The sequence below is a fragment of the Drosophila pseudoobscura genome, chromosome 4 (assembly GCF_009870125.1).
Source record: "Drosophila pseudoobscura strain MV-25-SWS-2005 chromosome 4, UCI_Dpse_MV25, whole genome shotgun sequence".
Taxonomy (NCBI): Eukaryota; Metazoa; Arthropoda; class Insecta; order Diptera; family Drosophilidae; genus Drosophila; species Drosophila pseudoobscura.
The window spans coordinates 4,972,101-4,988,777 of NC_046681.1; the positions used below are offsets into that span (position 1 = coordinate 4,972,101).

General features: G+C 48.5%; 4 protein-coding genes across 8 annotated transcripts; 2 read left to right on the forward strand and 2 right to left on the reverse strand.

Moving 5' to 3' along the window:
• Positions 1-709: 709 nt before the first annotated feature.
• Positions 710-10,429, forward strand: Gli (carboxyl ester lipase-like protein Gli). 5 transcript variants are annotated; one of them, XM_033380969.1, is made up of 8 exons: positions 710-813; positions 3,217-3,392; positions 3,451-3,583; positions 3,976-4,404; positions 7,497-8,716; positions 8,776-9,087; positions 9,144-9,825; positions 9,890-10,429. In XM_033380969.1, the coding sequence occupies exons 2-7, from the start codon at positions 3,223-3,225 to the stop codon at positions 9,727-9,729; spliced, it is 2,850 nt and encodes a 949-aa protein (XP_033236860.1). In that variant the 5' UTR covers positions 710-813; positions 3,217-3,222; the 3' UTR covers positions 9,730-9,825; positions 9,890-10,429. The 5 variants fall into 5 exon arrangements, with proteins under 5 accessions (XP_033236860.1, XP_015036759.2, XP_015036761.2 ...); XM_015181273.2 differs by having other exon boundaries at positions 763-915; XM_015181275.2 differs by having other exon boundaries at positions 789-928.
• On the reverse strand, positions 4,406-6,899 carry LOC6902668 (P protein). Its single transcript, XM_002133148.3, has one exon. The coding sequence runs from the start codon at positions 6,536-6,538 to the stop codon at positions 4,436-4,438; it is 2,103 nt and encodes a 700-aa protein (XP_002133184.2). The 5' UTR covers positions 6,539-6,899; the 3' UTR covers positions 4,406-4,435.
• Positions 10,430-10,861: 432 nt separating the features above from the next.
• On the reverse strand, positions 10,862-14,627 carry Mtr4 (exosome RNA helicase Mtr4). Its single transcript, XM_001356133.4, has 2 exons — positions 13,445-14,627; positions 10,862-13,385 (listed from the first exon to the last, which is right to left on the reverse strand). The coding sequence occupies exons 1-2, from the start codon at positions 14,544-14,546 to the stop codon at positions 11,314-11,316; spliced, it is 3,174 nt and encodes a 1,057-aa protein (XP_001356169.3). The 5' UTR covers positions 14,547-14,627; the 3' UTR covers positions 10,862-11,313.
• A 293-nt stretch (positions 14,628-14,920) lies between these two features.
• ND-B17 (NADH dehydrogenase (ubiquinone) B17 subunit) lies at positions 14,921-16,031 on the forward strand. Its single transcript, XM_001356132.4, has 3 exons — positions 14,921-15,287; positions 15,397-15,498; positions 15,788-16,031. Exons 1-3 carry the CDS (start codon positions 15,033-15,035, stop codon positions 15,926-15,928), a joined length of 498 nt encoding a protein of 165 aa, XP_001356168.2. The 5' UTR covers positions 14,921-15,032; the 3' UTR covers positions 15,929-16,031.
• Positions 16,032-16,677: the final 646 nt, after the last annotated feature.

The window sequence follows — 16,677 nt, forward strand, 5'->3', positions numbered from 1 at the left end:
CTAGTAATAATAGAAATTTATTAGAAATTATGCAAAAATCTCTCATCACAGGAAACGACACTCAATTGCCTCAATAAGGAGACTTGTAACTAAATTTTAGAAAACAATTTGAACAGAATGAATCACCTGATTAGCAAGGCAGCAGCTAGCCAGTTGCTCAATGACCCACAGATTTGGGCGTTTTCCCACCCAATTGTTGTGGAGACATGTCATTTTATCTTTTTAAGAAGGAATATTATGTAAATAAATTATTTGTCTTATGCTAGAATTCAAATTCCAAATTGCTTCGCCATATTGTAATGGCGACTTCGACCCATAGCCAAAGTATTCCAATGAATGTTTAAAAATATGAGAGGTTAAAATAAAGTAAAAGTACAGTTTGGCCATGACTAAATTTATAGTTTTTCATTAATATAACAAAATTAGTTAACTCAAATTCAAATTTATCGGCTCTTAACATGCTAGTGGAAGTGGGCGCATGGTATGCTTATGTCAGGTAGGGTGGGCATAGGTATATTTTGACGACTAAATTGAGCTGCAAGTATATTTACGGTGTATATTTCATCAATTTCATTTTTAAGGGAATATAAAAGAACATAGAGTATAGAAACTTGCGTTTAAATTTTTATCAATCATTCACTTTCAAACAATTTCTCTCTCGTGTTTAGTCGATAGTATCGATAGCGGTATTCGGTCATACCACCGCAACTTTTGAGCTGTGCGGTTGTGTAGCGCGGGAAAATGTTTCAAATTTAAAAAAAGTTGACAACAAAACCCAAAGAAAACTCAACTACTGAGTGCTCGTGGGTGCAGGTTTGTTGCGTGGATTCATTCGAATTTTGAATGGGAGAGCGGTCGGTTGAATGGTTGCAAGCCCAAGCTGCGCGCGTTCCGTAGTACCTCAGTCGCACTCAGGTGTGTCGTTCGTGTGAGTCAACCGATTTGTTGGTAACAACAAGTTCAAGCGTGTCTGTGTGTGTATGTGAGAGTGTTAACAAAGCCGCAACGTCAGAGTTTGTGTGTGTGTTTGTGAGAGAGTGAGACTGCTTCTTGGCCCGTTTTGACGGCATTACGTTCGGCTGGCTACCTGGACTACGAGTATATCTCTGACTCAAAACGGTCATTTCGGCTGCGAGCGGCGGCCTGCGTTACGTTTTTTTCTTGTTTCTTGCTGGCTGAAGTTTTTGAGCACTACTTTTTGATTTGATTTCCCCCTCCGTTCGGGGCGTTGGCTATGAAAGTTTTCGTGGTTTTTTGCTTGTGTGTGAAACATTTGAATGGAAATGCTTGAAAATTGCGATTAGATAGTGAAAACACTCGCATTGCGGACCAGCCAGCCAGCAACAAGTTTCCACGGCAACGTCATCAATTGGAGCATAACTGTAAGAGAAGTGAGATTAAGGTAGCGCACAACCACAACCACAACACCAACAATATCAATATCAATATCAGTGGGCCAACACACACACACACACACACACACAGTGATAGACACAGATGCAGACATCCCGTACTCGTACTTCTAGATACGCATACACGTACACCTGCGCTTCACTTTCAGCGTTATCGGTGCGTTCCACGGGTTTTGTTTGCTTTGGGGATTGCGAAAAAGGCAAAACTACTGCAAATGATTCACCCAGCAACGAAGAACGAATAACGAATCAACCGAACAACCGAGCAACCACCCCTCCCTCGCTATGGGAACAGAACAACAAGTCGGTTGCTTACGACATGAAATCCGATATGAAAACTCCCGCAAGTCTCATTTGAAACCAAAACTCGGCACTTTGGGCACTTTTCTGCAGGCGTTTGCACTTCCGTACATTTAATAAGAATCTTCTTTCCACATTGGACATTGGGGTTGAGTAACCGAGCCGCTGCGCTCCGTAACTTGAGGCATCTTACGAGTGTTGCACCAGGTTAATGCACTGCACGCACACACACACACACACATACACATTGAAAGTGGCATGCATCTGTGTGAGTCCTTGTGCCAGTTTACATGCTACGGAGGGGCATCGACATCGCCTGCCACGGCATGTGGCACGGCATTGCCAATCAAGTGCCACCAACAAAATGCTATTCGAATTTAACCGTTTTTGGACTGCCAGGTGTCTCGGTTCGTTCTCCCACTTTTCGTTTTGGGTTGCAGACAGGAAGTACAGTGAGTCGCGAAAGTGTTTAAAGTGTACCATTCCATTGTTTCGTTTCTTGTGTGTGTTTAATATATTTGTATTGCTTGGCAAGTCCAAATAAAAATCAAATCAAGTTGTTCCTCAACATAGTTACGACTTAAAAGCACTTTCCTGACATTCTACCGAAACCACATATTTCAATGGAAAAACAACCACAATCTAGATCAATAAACAATTATTTCATAAAAATCGACAATTTGGTCGAAAAGATATCACTATATACAGATTTTACTTTTAAGCGGCACTGTTTATCCCTTGGGTTCCCCTCAGTAGCCGGTGGATATGGTTGCTATGCTAGAGGATCGTGGCTTTGTATCTGTTCTGCTATCTATTATCGAGATATCTTGTGGGACTGTTTTAGACTTTACTGGTTAGGGAAGAATCTTTAATGAATAATCCTTATGACTTCCACTTTTATCATACAAATATTTGATTGAATTCACAATCATTCTCCACACAATCGGCGACAATCCGATTATGGTCTCCGATGCCCTGTCCCCTCTCCATTCGACTTAAGCCAATTTGAAGCAATGACCTTTCGCCTTCACTCCATAACAATTAACCCATTGACGCCATTTCCAGCGCCCCAGACAATGCACGTAATCGCCAGTGCAATGGGTCGGTCGGCTCCATCGAAGCTCGAAGCTCGAAACTCCCATACTGCACATTCCCCACTGCTGTCCGGAGTTGGAGAGTTCCAATTTGAAATCGCGTCTTATGCTGTAACTTATTTTTAGAGCATTTTTCTATCCATCTTTGAAACGGGTTTGTCGGTCTCTCGGTCTCTCGGTTTTCTTCTAACATCGGAGCGTGGAGATTGGAGACGGCGATGGAGCCAAGCAAACGACGTAATGCAAAACCAGTTTGTTCACTCTTACTCCGCGCCGATATTTGTTTTTCGTTTGATTTGTTTATATTCTCATAGTCCCCGCAAATGTATTATTGCGGAGACTATGAGAATGAGTGGAGAACGTATAATATACATATATATATAATATAACTTTGAAATTGTTTATTTCAGTCCACCATGATGCACAAGCTGAAATATCGCGATAAATCGAAGTGGCTCACAGCCATTCTCTTTCTGGTTGTGGCCTCCCTGGCCCCACTGGTTGGGGGACAGACGAGAGATCCCAGATTCTATTCGCGCCCCGGCGTCGACTATCATTGGCCCAATCCAGGGGACCCGGATTACAGGCGAGTCAGCCCATTGGTTCATCCTAATTATTGTCTCACTTATGGTGAATATTTGCAGAACTTACACCTTCAACGATCGACGCTATGGCCATTACCAGCCGAACGGATTTGGTGCCAACTATCCAGGAAGGAATCCCCCCGGCCAGTATCCGCAGGGCATGCCGAATGAGGATCGTTTTCGCTTTGATCCGGTAAGCTGTCGGCTGATATATTTTCGAAAATTACGATGTCTTGGTGCTCACCTACCCATCCAAAAACTCAAAAAGAGCACACTCGCGCTTAATCAATTAATTTGTTGACAAAAAACGAATTGACCCCATAAGACAGAACAGAACTGAAACGATCCATAAACGAACAATGAGAACCCATTGAGAGACGGAGTACGGTACGCGCCCAATCCACGGATGACTGTCCTATCAATGCAATAATCTTAATTAAGTTTTCATTCCATCGAATGGAGCCGAAAGCGATTCGACTTAATCAATTACACATGTTTCCGCTGCAATGATCAGCTTTGTGGCTCTGTACTCATCACAGAACGATGAAACTGATGGTCTCAATCTATCTATTGCCCCTCTTACAGAACGATCCCAATGCTCGGACTCAGTTCCCGGGAGTGCTGGCCGGTTGGCGTGAGGATTTGCAGGGGAAGCAGCGTCGGGACTCGCTGACTCTGGATCGAGATGTGTTCGTGACAACCAACTACGGACAGGTGCAGGGCTTCAAGGTCTACATGTACGACAACCCTGACCCCAAGTCGTTTTACAGGCCCTATCACTCTACCGTGGATCGAGTGATGGGCGAGTGCTCGGCATTCCTGGGCATACCCTATGCCCTGCCGCCCACCTTCGAGGGGCGCTTCAAGCCGCCGCGAGCCCATCGCGGCTGGCAGCTGCTCCAGGCTGTGGACTTTGGTCCCGCCTGTCCCCAGCCAGTACGATACACGGGCGCCACCAAGGGAGTGATGGACATGGACGAGGATTGCCTGTACTTGAATGTTTATTCGCCAAAGGTTAGTTGTATTTGATACTTCATTTATCTATTTATTGCTTATGCCAGGAAAATACGCAATGTGAAATAAGGAGATATATAGAGGCAATTATTACCGTGAATATCATCACGGGAAAGCCAACAAGAAAGAAGGTCATGAAGGAGATCTTATAGCCATGCTGCTGGGCCAGTCCCGCGGTGACTACGTTGGCCGAGGCGCCGATCAGTGTACCATTTCCCCCAAAGCAGGCGCCAAAGGACAGCGCCCAGATGAGAGGGGACAGCGGCAGGTTGAGCTTCTTGTTCTTGGCCAGCTGGACGGTCAGCTTGAGCATCATCTGGGTGATGGGTATGTTGTCGACAAAGGCGGAGGTCAATGCGGTGATCCAAAGCAGCATCATGAGGGCAACGGTCAACTGGTTCTTCTTGTCCACGCTCAGGATCACACCGACCGTGATGTCTCCTATCCATTGGATGAGGCCCAGTTCGGACATGGCTTCTATCATGACGAAGAGGGCGGCAAAGAAGAGCAGTGTGGACCACTCCACATGGAGGAGAATTACATCCATGGCCTCCTTGTTGGCCAGAATGAGCAGCAGAAGGGCTGCAAGCATGGCTATCCACGCCAGCGAAGCGCCGGCCAGGAATGGCAACGAGTGGAGAAAGAATAGGGCAATGGCGAACCCCAAGGCAATGCAGCACTTAATCAGGAGCGGCTTGTTCCGAATTCTGTACTTTACTTCCAACGCGCCCAGGGTCTCGAAGTAGTTGTCGACTGGCGCTAGCATGGCTATCGTAGCCCTGTTCTTCGCCTTGTCCTTAGCCTTCAGCTCTGCGATGCGTTTCAGGATATCTTGACGAAGTGCATCCTCGTCTGCCGTGGTGGGTGACACTTTCTCCGCCTCCCTCTCCAGCGTCTTGATGGCGTGGGTCATTGGGTCCACGTCGACTATAAACAGCTTCTTGCGGATGATAAAATATAAAATAATGAATGAAGTGCACATGCAGACAAGCACGCCTGGAAGCATGTGCAACGTGAAGTTGAAGAAGTCAATGCCGTCCTTCACCACATCGTTATCGGTGGCTATGATCACGTTTGGCGGATCCCCCACTGGCGTCAGAGTGCCGCCGATGTTCGAGTAGATCACGATCACGATCAGCACCAGAGTTGTGCGCACAGCCATCACTTCGCAGAGCCGAATCGTGACGGGCACCATCAGCAGCACCATCGTCACATTGTCCAGGAACGCGGATAAGCTTCCGGTGAAAAAGCACAGGAAGAACATGAGGGGCCAGGCATTACCGCTGGACATGCGATAGGCGAACACTGCCAGGTAGTCGAACACCCCTGTCTCCGATAGGATGGCCACCATGATCATCATTCCCAGCAGCAGCATAAGGGTATCGAAGTCAATCCAGGACACGATGGTTTCCAGGGAGGGTCGCGCCCCCATGGCGGCCAGGACAGCGAGGGAGGCCGATGATACCATAAGGGCAGCGAACGTCCGATCCGTAATCTCCCAGATGATTAGCACGTACAGGAAGATGAGCAGAAGCCCCGCATAAATCACCCCCTTTTCTTTGTCCAAAGGCATGGTGTTCACCTGAATGAGAAGTGAAACCGGGTCCGCGCTGTAGCTCTTGAATGATACGACCACCTCTTCGTCTTTCTGGTCATTTGCCTGCGTGACTTTCATATAGATCTCATCCGATACAAAATGTTTTTCCGACTTGTCGATATAAACTTTCCACAAGTCAGTCTGCACATACGTGACGTTCAGTTTCGAGTCGCGACGCTCAACCCGAACACCCACATAACTCGCATCGTGCTCGTTATCCATATGGTCCGTGAGATCTTTGTCAATGGGTCCCTCCAGATGAATTTCTATATCATTGTGGGGCAGTGGCTTCAACTTTCTGACAACCGTCTGATTGGGTAATATGGTCACCAAGGATTTAGGTACTTCTTCGGCTGGACTTGTAATCAGACAAATGGTGAAGAACAGCCATAGAAAAATCAAAATGGTTATCTTGGTGATAACATAGATTCGACGAAGAAGTATATTACTGTCTTCCTTGTCCTCTTCTGCTTGATCCGGTTGTTCGGGTCTTGATTCTGATCGTGATTTGCAAAAAATATTTAGCCAAGAAGGCATGCTTCTTCTTTATGTCCTACTCGAAATACATGCTCCGAAAGAGCATAATAAAAGATAGAGATAAAAGATATTTGATAGTTAAGTCAAAAAGAACTAAATAGAGTGATTAAGAATAGAGAAACTCCAAATACAAGTAAGTTACTTTGCTACAATATAAAGTATCGAGTGAGCAGGTAGTAATAGTAAGCAAGTTGGGCGATAGAATTTTGTTAGCTCTATGTTTAGTACAAAAGACGGGGTCATCCAATTTTAAGCTTTCTTAATGATAGCAATAAACATGTGGTCGCGAACGTACACAAAATAGAAGTCGGCTTTGGCTTAATCTAGTAAAATGGAAAAATCTACGGAACGGAACAGAATATTCCAAAGCAGTTAATTTATTTTAAAAGAGGATTAATGTAACCTACACATCCATCGTGTATTTACAAAACAAATTATCTCTAAGTACAGGTCGCGAACTTACGGGTCGCTTTGTGCTTTTTTACTTTATCAGCTCATATTTTTCCATAAATCACTTTATATTTCCTTAACAAATAGCTTAGTAGGACTTTTACAGAGACTTTGAGGAACAACTTTTATCAAGAATCATCTTTCTTATGGGAGAAAATCTGCATTATATTAGATATGATAACTCTTCATGATTCTGCCTTTTCGGCTTTCTCGTACCTTAAGATTTTCGCATTGTATTGGGGCGGAAAACGCCTGGACGAATTTTAAAACCAACTTGATTTAGTGTGATAGCAAATTTGGGTGTTCTAGGATATAGTTTTTGACATGGCTATATCGACTTGGTTATTGATGGTAACGAAGTTTATCTATACTTTATATGTTCGGAGATGTTATATTTCTTCTACGCGAATCTAGCATACCCGCATACTCTTTGAATACCGGGTATAAAAAGCATTTTAGAATATAAAAACGTATGAAATGCGACTTGATTATCTCTTCTCATTGGCAGACTGGTGCTGGCGTGGCCCAAAAGTATCCCGTGATGGTTTACATCCATGGAGGAGAGTTCATTCGCGGCGCCTCCAACCTGTTCCAGGGTCACATACTGGCCTCCTTCTACGACGTGGTCGTGGTAACGCTCAACTATCGACTGGGAGCCCTGGGCTTCCTCTCGACTGGCGACGAGAACTCGCCCGGAAACTACGGCATTCTGGATCAAGCAATGGCCCTGCGGTGGATCCACGACAATATCGAGTTCTTCAACGGGGATCGTGATTCGATTACGCTGTTCGGCCCGGGAGCCGGTGGAGCCTCGGCAGGCCTGCTGATGGTCGCCCCGCAGACGCGGCACATGGTGAAGCGAGTGATTGCCCAGTCCGGCTCGGCACTGGCCGACTGGGCGCTGATCCAGGACAAGTACAGGGCGCAGAACACGAGTCGAGTACTCGGCCAGCTGCTCGGCTGCTCCATTGAGTCGTCGTGGAAGCTGGTAAACTGTCTCCGCACCGGACGCAGCTTCTACGAGCTGGGCAACGCGGAGTTCTCGCCGCAGGTGGGCAGTTTCCCCTGGGGACCGGTGCTGGACCACAACTTCACCCTGCCCGGCGACGATTGGTATGAGGGCTGGCGGGAGAAGGACTGGCGCTTCCTCACCCAGACCCCGGAGACTCTGATACGTGCTGGGAAATTCAATCGGAATATCCAGTACATGACGGGGGTGACCACCCAGGAGGCGGCCTTCCTTGTGGCCCAGAACGAGTCACTGGGGCCGTACTACGAGCTGGACGGACGCTTCTTCGAACAGAAGATACGGGAGCACGTCTTCCGCTACAACTACACCCTGAACCCCAACGGCGTCTACGAGGCCATCAAGTACATGTACACGTACTGGCCGGATCCCAACAACAACACCATCATCCGGGACCAGTACATCAACATGCTGAGCGATCTGTACTACCGCGCACCGGTGGATCAGATGGTCAAGCTGCTGCTCGAGCAGAAGGTCCCGGTGTTTATGTACGTCCTGAACACCACGGTGGAGGCCCTCAATCTGCCTCAGTGGCGCAAGTATCCGCATGACACGGAACGCTACTTCCTCACCGGTGCCCCATTCATGGACACCGAGTTCTTTCCCAAGAAGGAGCACCTGCAGCGAAACATGTGGACCGACAACGATCGCAACATGAGTCACTTCTTCATGCAGACCTATTCGAACTTCGCCAGATATGGGTAAGCACCAACGTGCACTTTTCCATTGCATTTCACTTCCATTTGGTTTCTTTTCGCAGCAATCCGACACCCCAACAGGTGCTGGGCATGCACTTCCAGCGAGCCTACCAGGGCGAGATTCGTTACCTGAACGTCAACACCACCTTCAACTCGTCCATTCTGCTCAACTACCGGCAGACGGAGTGCGCCTTCTGGACGCAGTACTTGCCGACTGTCATCGGGGTCCTGGTGCCCACATATCCCCCCACCACGGAGTACTGGTGGGAGCCGAAGGAGCCGCTGCAAATAGCCTTCTGGAGTATGTCGGTCACCTGCTTCTTCCTCATCGTACTCGTGGTCATCTGCTGCATAATGTGGCGTAACGCCAAGCGGTAGGTGGAGCATTGATTTGTCCCAAGAAACACCTGCTTATGTGAATCATCCCTAGGCAATCGGATCGCTTCTACGACGAGGATGTGTTCATCAATGGCGAGGGCCTGGAGCCCGAGCCGGACCCAAGGGGCGTGGACAATGCCCACATGGTGACCAACCACCACGCCATGCGCTCGAGGGACAACATCTACGAGTACCGGGACTCGCCCTCGTCCAAGACCTTGGCCAGCAAGGCGCACACAGACACTACATCGCTGCGCTCGCCCAGCTCCCTGGCCACCACCCAGAAGTCGGGCAGTCAGGCGTCACTAAAGTCGGGCATCTCCCTCAAGGAGACCAACGGCAGCCTGGTCAAGTCCGAGCGGGCGGCTACGCCGCGCTCCCAACCCAACGGAACGACAGCCAAGGCGGGGCCCGTCGAGGAGAAGCGTCTGCTGCATCCCCTCTCCAGCACGCCAGTGCCTCAGCTGCAGTCGGAGCCCACCAAGAGAGCGCCTGCCAGCGTCTCCGGGAGCAGTCGGAGCACCACACCTGTACCCTCGGCACGGACAACCACCACAACGGCCACCCTGTCCTCACAGCCAGCGGCTCAACCCCGACGCACACAGCTGGTAGAAGGCGTGCCCCAGACCTCCGTCTAAGAAACCGCTCTCTAAGCGCGGGATGCGCTTAGAGAGTAAATCGAACCATCCAACCAACCAATAAGCCTTTCGTCGATCAAGGAAACGGACAAAGAAGTAGGTCAATCAGATAGATTTCCTCTCCCACTTATGTCTATTAAATATTTCGTTATTTTTCTAGATCTTCCTTGGAGCTAAGTGACTTTTTGTGTAACATTTCGATTTAGTTTTCATAATTTATAATCTATGTATAATTTTATGCTTAAACAGATCTTTGAGATCTCAGTTTCGAGTTTATTTTAGTTTATATTTTAGGTTTTGTTTGTTTTACGAGTACTTTTATTGTAAGTTCGATAACCCAACGAATACAAATCCATATCAATGACATTCCATAGCCTTACAATTGGACCATAAGTGTATATACATTTAGTTAGAAGTAAGGACAGGCTCTATTTAAGCTCTCTCTTCAACAAGTTTAGGTAGCTAAAGAACTACTAGAAGATTCAATGGAGTCTTTTCATTTATATCAATTATAATAAGGTATATTGTGCAGCTGATCAAATGAGATCTACTCGGGACAGATCTGACATTCAACTAGAGCAATTTTCAACTCAATCTTGTAGATTTCTGAACCCCATTATGTGGCATCTATAAGTAAGTCGAATAACATTGTAAACTACATGCAAACATCATAGAACAAATAAATTTTCCTTACCTGAATTTTCAATTATAACTCATTAAAATGTTAAGATATTGGGAACAAATCTTGTTCGAATCACTGTCCTGTCCGTAACCATATACTCGAATAAGTTTATCATTTGTAAGTCCAAAAGCAACACCTAAAGTGCCTTCATTCCTTGTCTTGTGGTTGTCTTTACTGGACCTTACCCCCATCCCCATGTTTAGTTTTAAGCAATCCCCTCCCTCCATCAGCCCCCCTGTGTGCCTTCCACATATGTGTATCTGTCTTAAGATTTAGTTGTAGGTTTTGCATATGTTTTATGTGTCGCATATAAGCCAACCAATGACCATACAAATTCAGTGTGAACCGTCCAATAATTTTATGTTTTCATATACATCATGTACATGTTTATTGTGTGTAAATAGTATCTAGATCCATTACATGATTGAAAGCGTAATCTTTAATCTATAATTTACATTTCATATGTTTTATTAAGTTTAGTTCATTTTATTGTATTTGTCCTGAAATAAAAAAATATACCGTACAAATACTAGTATAAATATTATTATATCCAATGCGGGTTGGGATAAAATATAAAGTATTCAGGGAACGGGGAATTTATAAATCCTTCTATGGTCTAAAGGTACAAAAGTTCATTCATTTCATTTTGAGGGTACACTCTTGAAAATCAGGCCACCGTCGATCGTATAACTGATCAAATTACTTAGAATGCTTGACCTCTCACACATTCCATAACGGAAATCAAATATTTTTCTCTTCTCGCGTATTGTAAATATAATACATGTCTGATCCTACAACAACCACCCCTGGTAGCAGGGTCAACGCAAGGATTAGATTAATTAACTACATCAGTTGTATGTATGTTTGAAAAGTGGGAAAATCTAAATATTTTGTGTGTTTTCTTATAGATAGAGCGAGGCGGCAAAGACAATGTCGCGCTTGAGCAGTCGAATGCCCTCCGAGAACTTGTTCTCCAGGTCCGTGTTGCCGATGGTCTTGGAGGCCTGGCACATCTGCCGCAGCAGCTCCTCCAGGCGACGCATGCAGCGGATAATGGAGCCCTCGAAGATGTCGGTCATTTTGCAGACGGCCAGGAAACTGGAGCCCTTGCACCAGGCCAGCACCACGTCCATGAGGAAGGGCTTGAACTTGTCCACATAGCTGTCCGCGTCCAGCTCCAGCTTGCACTCGGACGACACCTTGGCAATGCGTCGGGCCAGATCCTGCATGGAGCGCAGAGGTCCCGAGAGCTCTGTTGCACTCTTGGGGGCCTCTTGGGACTTCTCGTCGCAGACGAAGCACGAGAGCAGTGCCACCGCCTGGGGAGCGGTCAGATCGTTGAACACACCATTGAAGATCATCTCGGTCATGAGCAGCTCATCTGCCGAGCTCAGCTCGCAGGCCACGCGGCCCTTGAACTCGATGACATCGCCAGGCTTGCAGTAGCCCATCCGGCGGAGCACGCGCTTGCGGTGCTTCAGCTCCTCCATCTGTAGCAGACTGCGGGCGGCCTTCAGCTCCGCCTTGATGGCCGTCAGCTGCGCCTGCAGCTTCACCTTGTCCTGGTAGCGCTTGTGGATGCGCCCCAGCTCGGCCGAATTGTGCAGCGGATGCTCCTCGAGGCGCGACTCAAACTGGGCAATGGCATCGACAATGTCGCGGAACTCGCGATCCTTGATGTTCATATCATCGATGGGATTCAGCACTGGTGGTCCCAAGGGGAACCGCTTCTTGGCCTCCTGGATGGTCTTCAGGACGGCGCGCCGGTTGTCGGCGCTGCGCAAATCGTTGGGAAAGTACACCCGAATCGAACTGATCTGTGTGATGAGCGTGTGGGCCACCGGCACGACCTCCATGCAGCCGCGCTCGTTGGGTTGGCAGGGCTCAGTGTCGCCGGACTTGGCGGCGGCCTCGCTCACGTGCAACAGGACGTCGATGGTGACGCTGGGCTCACTCTTGAGGGGGTTCTTGCGGCTCTGATCGTGCTTCTTGAAGTTAAGGACAATTCCCCAGTCGTACTCCTGGGTTCCGGACGACACTTTGACCAGTCTTCCGGGCTGCAGGAAGGGCAGCAGGTACTGGGGTCGCGTCAGCCACTGGCGGAACTGTTTGCCATGGCTCTCCAGCTGCTCGCGGATGTGGTGATAGGAGGCAATGTTGTGCTCGTCCTTGATACTCAGCTTGTTCAGCTCGATGGTTTTCTGCTCCACCTGGTCGTGGAGCCTGGGCAGTGCAGCCTGGTTCTGGAACTGATAGAAGCTCCGCTCCAGCATGTACTCCGGATTGATCTCCTCCACGCGCAGCAGGTTTAGAACCATGTTGTAGGTCAAGTGGAAGGCAGAGTTGATGGGATCGGCCTTGCCCTGGACTATGTCCCGGCCCACGGCCGGCGAGACCTTCTCGTCGATCATCAGGATGACAATGCCCTTGTCGTCCAGGCCACGACGACCGGCACGACCCGCCATCTGGATGTACTCCCCGGAGCTGATCCAGCGAAAATCCTTGCCATCGAACTTGCGGGGTGCAGTGAAGAGCACCGTTCTGGCCGGCATGTTCAGGCCCATGGCAAACGTTTCGGTGGCAAAGAGCGCCTTGATGAGGCCCTCGCCGAACAGAATCTCAATGGTCTCCTTCAGGATGGGCAGCAGACCGCCGTGATGGATGCCTATGCCTCGACGCAGAAGCGGCAGAACGTTCTCCACCTGCGGCAGGCGGCGATCCTCGTCGGAGAGCACGTCCATGGCATTGTTGAAGACCTCGTCCACGAGCTTCTTCTCGTCGGCCGTGTTGAAATCCAGTTTGGCCATCTGCATGGCAAAGATCTCGCAGTCCTTCTTGCTAAACGAGAAAATGATCACCGGGGCAAAGTTGCGCTCCATGATCATCTTGACGATCTTGAAGATGTTCGTCTGTCCCGAATTGTGGCCCTTGATGCCGCCCTTGCGTCCCTTCTGATCGCCCTTGCCAGCCTCCCCTTAAAAAAAAGTGGTGTTATTTTTTGTAGGGGAATCTGTGATGAATCTCTGTACGAACCCGCATTGGCCAGCACCGCCATGGCTGTGGTGAAGTTGTCCTCCTTGAACTGCCCCTTTTCGTCGACAATTAGATGGATGCCGTCGCCACCGGCGGGGAAGATGTAGTGCTGCAGCGGCGTGGGACGGTAGTCCGTGTAGACCACATGACAGGGTTGCTTGTGCAGGTGGCAGACCCACTCGGCGAACTGCCGGGCATTCGGGATGGTGGCCGAGAGGAAGACGTAGCGCACGTTGTCCGGTAGTAGGATGAGCGTCTCCTCCCACACCACGCCGCGCTCCTTGTCGCGCATGTAGTGGATCTCGTCAAAGACCACCCAGCCCACCTCGCGCATAATCTCGCTGCCACGGTACAGCATGTTCCTGAGGATCTCGGTGGTCATGATGAGGCACGAAGCCGAGGGATTGATGGTCACGTCGCCGGTGACCAGGCCGACGTCCTTGAACTCGTCGGTGAACTCGCGGAACTTCTGGTTGGACAGGGCCTTGATGGGTGTCGTGTAGATGACGCGCTGCTTGGCTGCCAGGGACTTGGCGATGGCGTACTCCGCCACCACGGTCTTTCCCGCCGAGGTATGTGCCGAGACCAGGACGCTCTGGGAGTTGTCGATGCAGAGGATGGCCTGCCGCTGGAAAGGGTCCAGCACGAAGGGGTACTCCTTGGCCGGAATGCCGGCAAACGGCTGCAGCGGTATGTACTCTTGGTCAGGGTAGGCGGCCACCTCGTGGGTGCACGACTCGGGCGCCTCCAGAAGGTGTGTGACGATGCGTGTGTTCAGGGCCTCTAGAGTGCCGGAATCATCCACATCCAGGGGCACCACCTCCTCCAAATCCTCCTCCTCCGCATCTTCACCCTTCTTGCCGGCAACTTCTTCCTCCTTCTTCAAGCGCTTGGTGGTTTCCTCCTCCGCCACCTCCTCATGCTGCTGTTGCTCTTGCTCCTCGTGCTTTTCGCCAATGGCCGCGTCGTCGGCCGGACGCTTTGGCGCCTTTTTGGCGGCTTTGTCTGTGGCTGACTTAGCCTTGCTGGGACCTGGAGTGGGCGGCTCCAGGCTCTCCGGTGGCACTTCGGTAAAGCAATCGAATAACTCATCAATGTCCATGCTGTATTTTCGGTTTTTTAATCAAAAAGAGGCCAGTGTGACCGCGGATTTAACGATAAAATATGCCGTCCGACCCTCAGAAATATACCAAAATATTCCGTCTTATTTTAAAAATATATCGTATACTGACGAATTCAATTTCTATTCTACATTCTCCTCGATTTTATATTCCGTGGAATATTACTTGCTAGATACAGCCCTACCACATAATTTTAATGATAATGAATCAATTTTCTACTTAACTGGTTTATTTTAAATAATTGACTTTGATTTTTTTTGTCTCAATTTTGGTTCCGCAACAACAATAAAACATGTGAAGCCACGATAACGATAGGCAAGAATCAGCTGTTCTTTTAACGCTTTAGAGGATTTTTAGTTGATTTTGTCTAGATAGAACGGGCACACTGTCTCAATATTTTCACGATTTGCGCTGGTTTTTTTTACATTTAACGAATTTGCTTTTAAAGCTAGATAAAACAACACAAAATGGTTGCTGGCGGAGCTTCTGATACCGGCGGCGTGAAGCCCATGGCCATTGCAGGTCGCATGGTCCGCGAGCGCGAGCGCCTGATTGGAATGACTGGCGACGAGCGGGCCTGGCGCAAACAGTGGCTGAAGGACCAGGAGCTGCACCACGGCGCCCGAAAGGTGCCCGCCCTCGAGCTGGAGCTGAACAATCCCATTAAGCGCTTCTACCGGGCCCCCCTGGACAAGCTCTGCAACGTTCTAACCCCAGCCCTGGTGAGTAAAAGTCGGCCGGGCATCGTCGCCGTCGCATTATGTAATCGCACAAATCGGCACATTTTCTCCTGTTTTTTGGCTTTCTAAGTGATTCCTGTTCTACTTTTAGGGCTTCCAGCGCGCCTACACGATACGCTTCTGGACTGGCAAGGCTCTGATGGCTCTCACGGGCATCTATGCCGGCGCCTACTACTTCAAGTACAATCAGAATGTGAGTACTCCGCGGGGGAATCCCCCTGATTAGTAGAAGGAATGGACCGGGGCACCTAGTAGAAGGATAATATGAACGAAGTCGCTGCAGATTCGAAGGATTTTCTGGCCCGATGTCTTTAGACATCAATCTCTGCTTGTATCAATGAACCATATTACTGAATGCAGTGTTTGCTTCCTATATCCCTAGTCAAACCTCTGACCATTACCTCATTTGGACCTCTAGCTTCCTCAGCTATGATGCCTCTATAAACCTCTCATCTTTCCCATCTGTTACCATTTCCTTGCAGGATTGGACCCGCAAGGGGGGCTGGCGTGTGATTTCATCGCGTAAGTCCTGCGTTCCCGGTGACGAGGGCTATCCCCGTGTGTCGGACCGCTCGGCACCCGCTGATTATGCGGCCCGCGGCTTTAAGCAGTCGCCTTTGTAAGCTCGAGAGCATCTTGGTGACTTTTCCTAGGTTTGAAACGTAAATTAATGATAGCAAAACAAATATCGCAATAAACATGGAAACAAAATGTAAGAGAGAGAGGGAGTGGCAGAGTTTTGTCATTGCGGCGGTGCTGAGGAAGACGTTTTTCTGCTGCGTCGGGGGTTTTTCTTTGTTGGCATTACCTGAAAAAAACGCTGCGGAGGCACATTGCAGCTGTGCTTATTCGGTTGGAGCTTGGCTATTGGCCGTTTTCCTTTAGTTGAGTTTTCGAGCGCGATCTGGCAGCCAGGTGCAACAAAAATGCAATATAGTAGTAACATATAAGCTAATTTATGTAGAACAAACACAAGGATGGCATTACATAAAAGACACTGCTTCAGACACAATTCGAACCCCAAACCGCTTCCGCGCGTTTTTGAATTTGTGCGCGCTCGGAAATTTTCCACGGGGTAACACTGTCCAATTCGATAACGCACGAGTCAAATGTAGTGTGGGCAAATTTTAAATAAATCAATAATCCAATTCAAATGCAACTTAAAGTGCTGCGTATTACATCTAAAACGCTTAAATATATTCAAGTTAATTGAAAACTGCAAAATTAAATTTTTCGCCGCAGCAGCATGTTCTTACTTGCACAAGTGTTGCGGCAACATTCTATATATGTGCCGAGAAACGAGCAGCATGTCCCGCAACATGGACGTGACAACACTACGACTGTTTTTTGTTGAACTTTTTTGTTTAAATTT

What these genes read in the sequence shown, in the direction of transcription:
- Gli (XM_033380969.1), top strand. Translation starts at nt 3,223, where the DNA reads ATGATGCACAAGCTGAAATATCGCGATAAATCGAAGTGGCTCACAGCC. An exon ending in TCGAACTTCGCCAGATATGG is followed by an intron (nt 8,717 to 8,775) that starts GTAAGCACCAAC and finishes TTCTTTTCGCAG; the next exon opens with CAATCCGACACCCCAACAGG. An exon ending in ATGTGGCGTAACGCCAAGCG is followed by an intron (nt 9,088 to 9,143) that starts GTAGGTGGAGCA and finishes AATCATCCCTAG; the next exon opens with GCAATCGGATCGCTTCTACG.
- LOC6902668 (XM_002133148.3), bottom strand. Translation starts at nt 6,538, where the DNA reads ATGCCTTCTTGGCTAAATATTTTTTGCAAATCACGATCAGAATCAAGA.
- Mtr4 (XM_001356133.4), bottom strand. Translation starts at nt 14,546, where the DNA reads ATGGACATTGATGAGTTATTCGATTGCTTTACCGAAGTGCCACCGGAG. An exon ending in GGCGGTGCTGGCCAATGCGG is followed by an intron (nt 13,386 to 13,444) that starts GTTCGTACAGAG and finishes CTTTTTTTTAAG; the next exon opens with GGGAGGCTGGCAAGGGCGAT.
- ND-B17 (XM_001356132.4), top strand. Translation starts at nt 15,033, where the DNA reads ATGGTTGCTGGCGGAGCTTCTGATACCGGCGGCGTGAAGCCCATGGCC. An exon ending in ACGTTCTAACCCCAGCCCTG is followed by an intron (nt 15,288 to 15,396) that starts GTGAGTAAAAGT and finishes TTCTACTTTTAG; the next exon opens with GGCTTCCAGCGCGCCTACAC. An exon ending in ACTTCAAGTACAATCAGAAT is followed by an intron (nt 15,499 to 15,787) that starts GTGAGTACTCCG and finishes ATTTCCTTGCAG; the next exon opens with GATTGGACCCGCAAGGGGGG.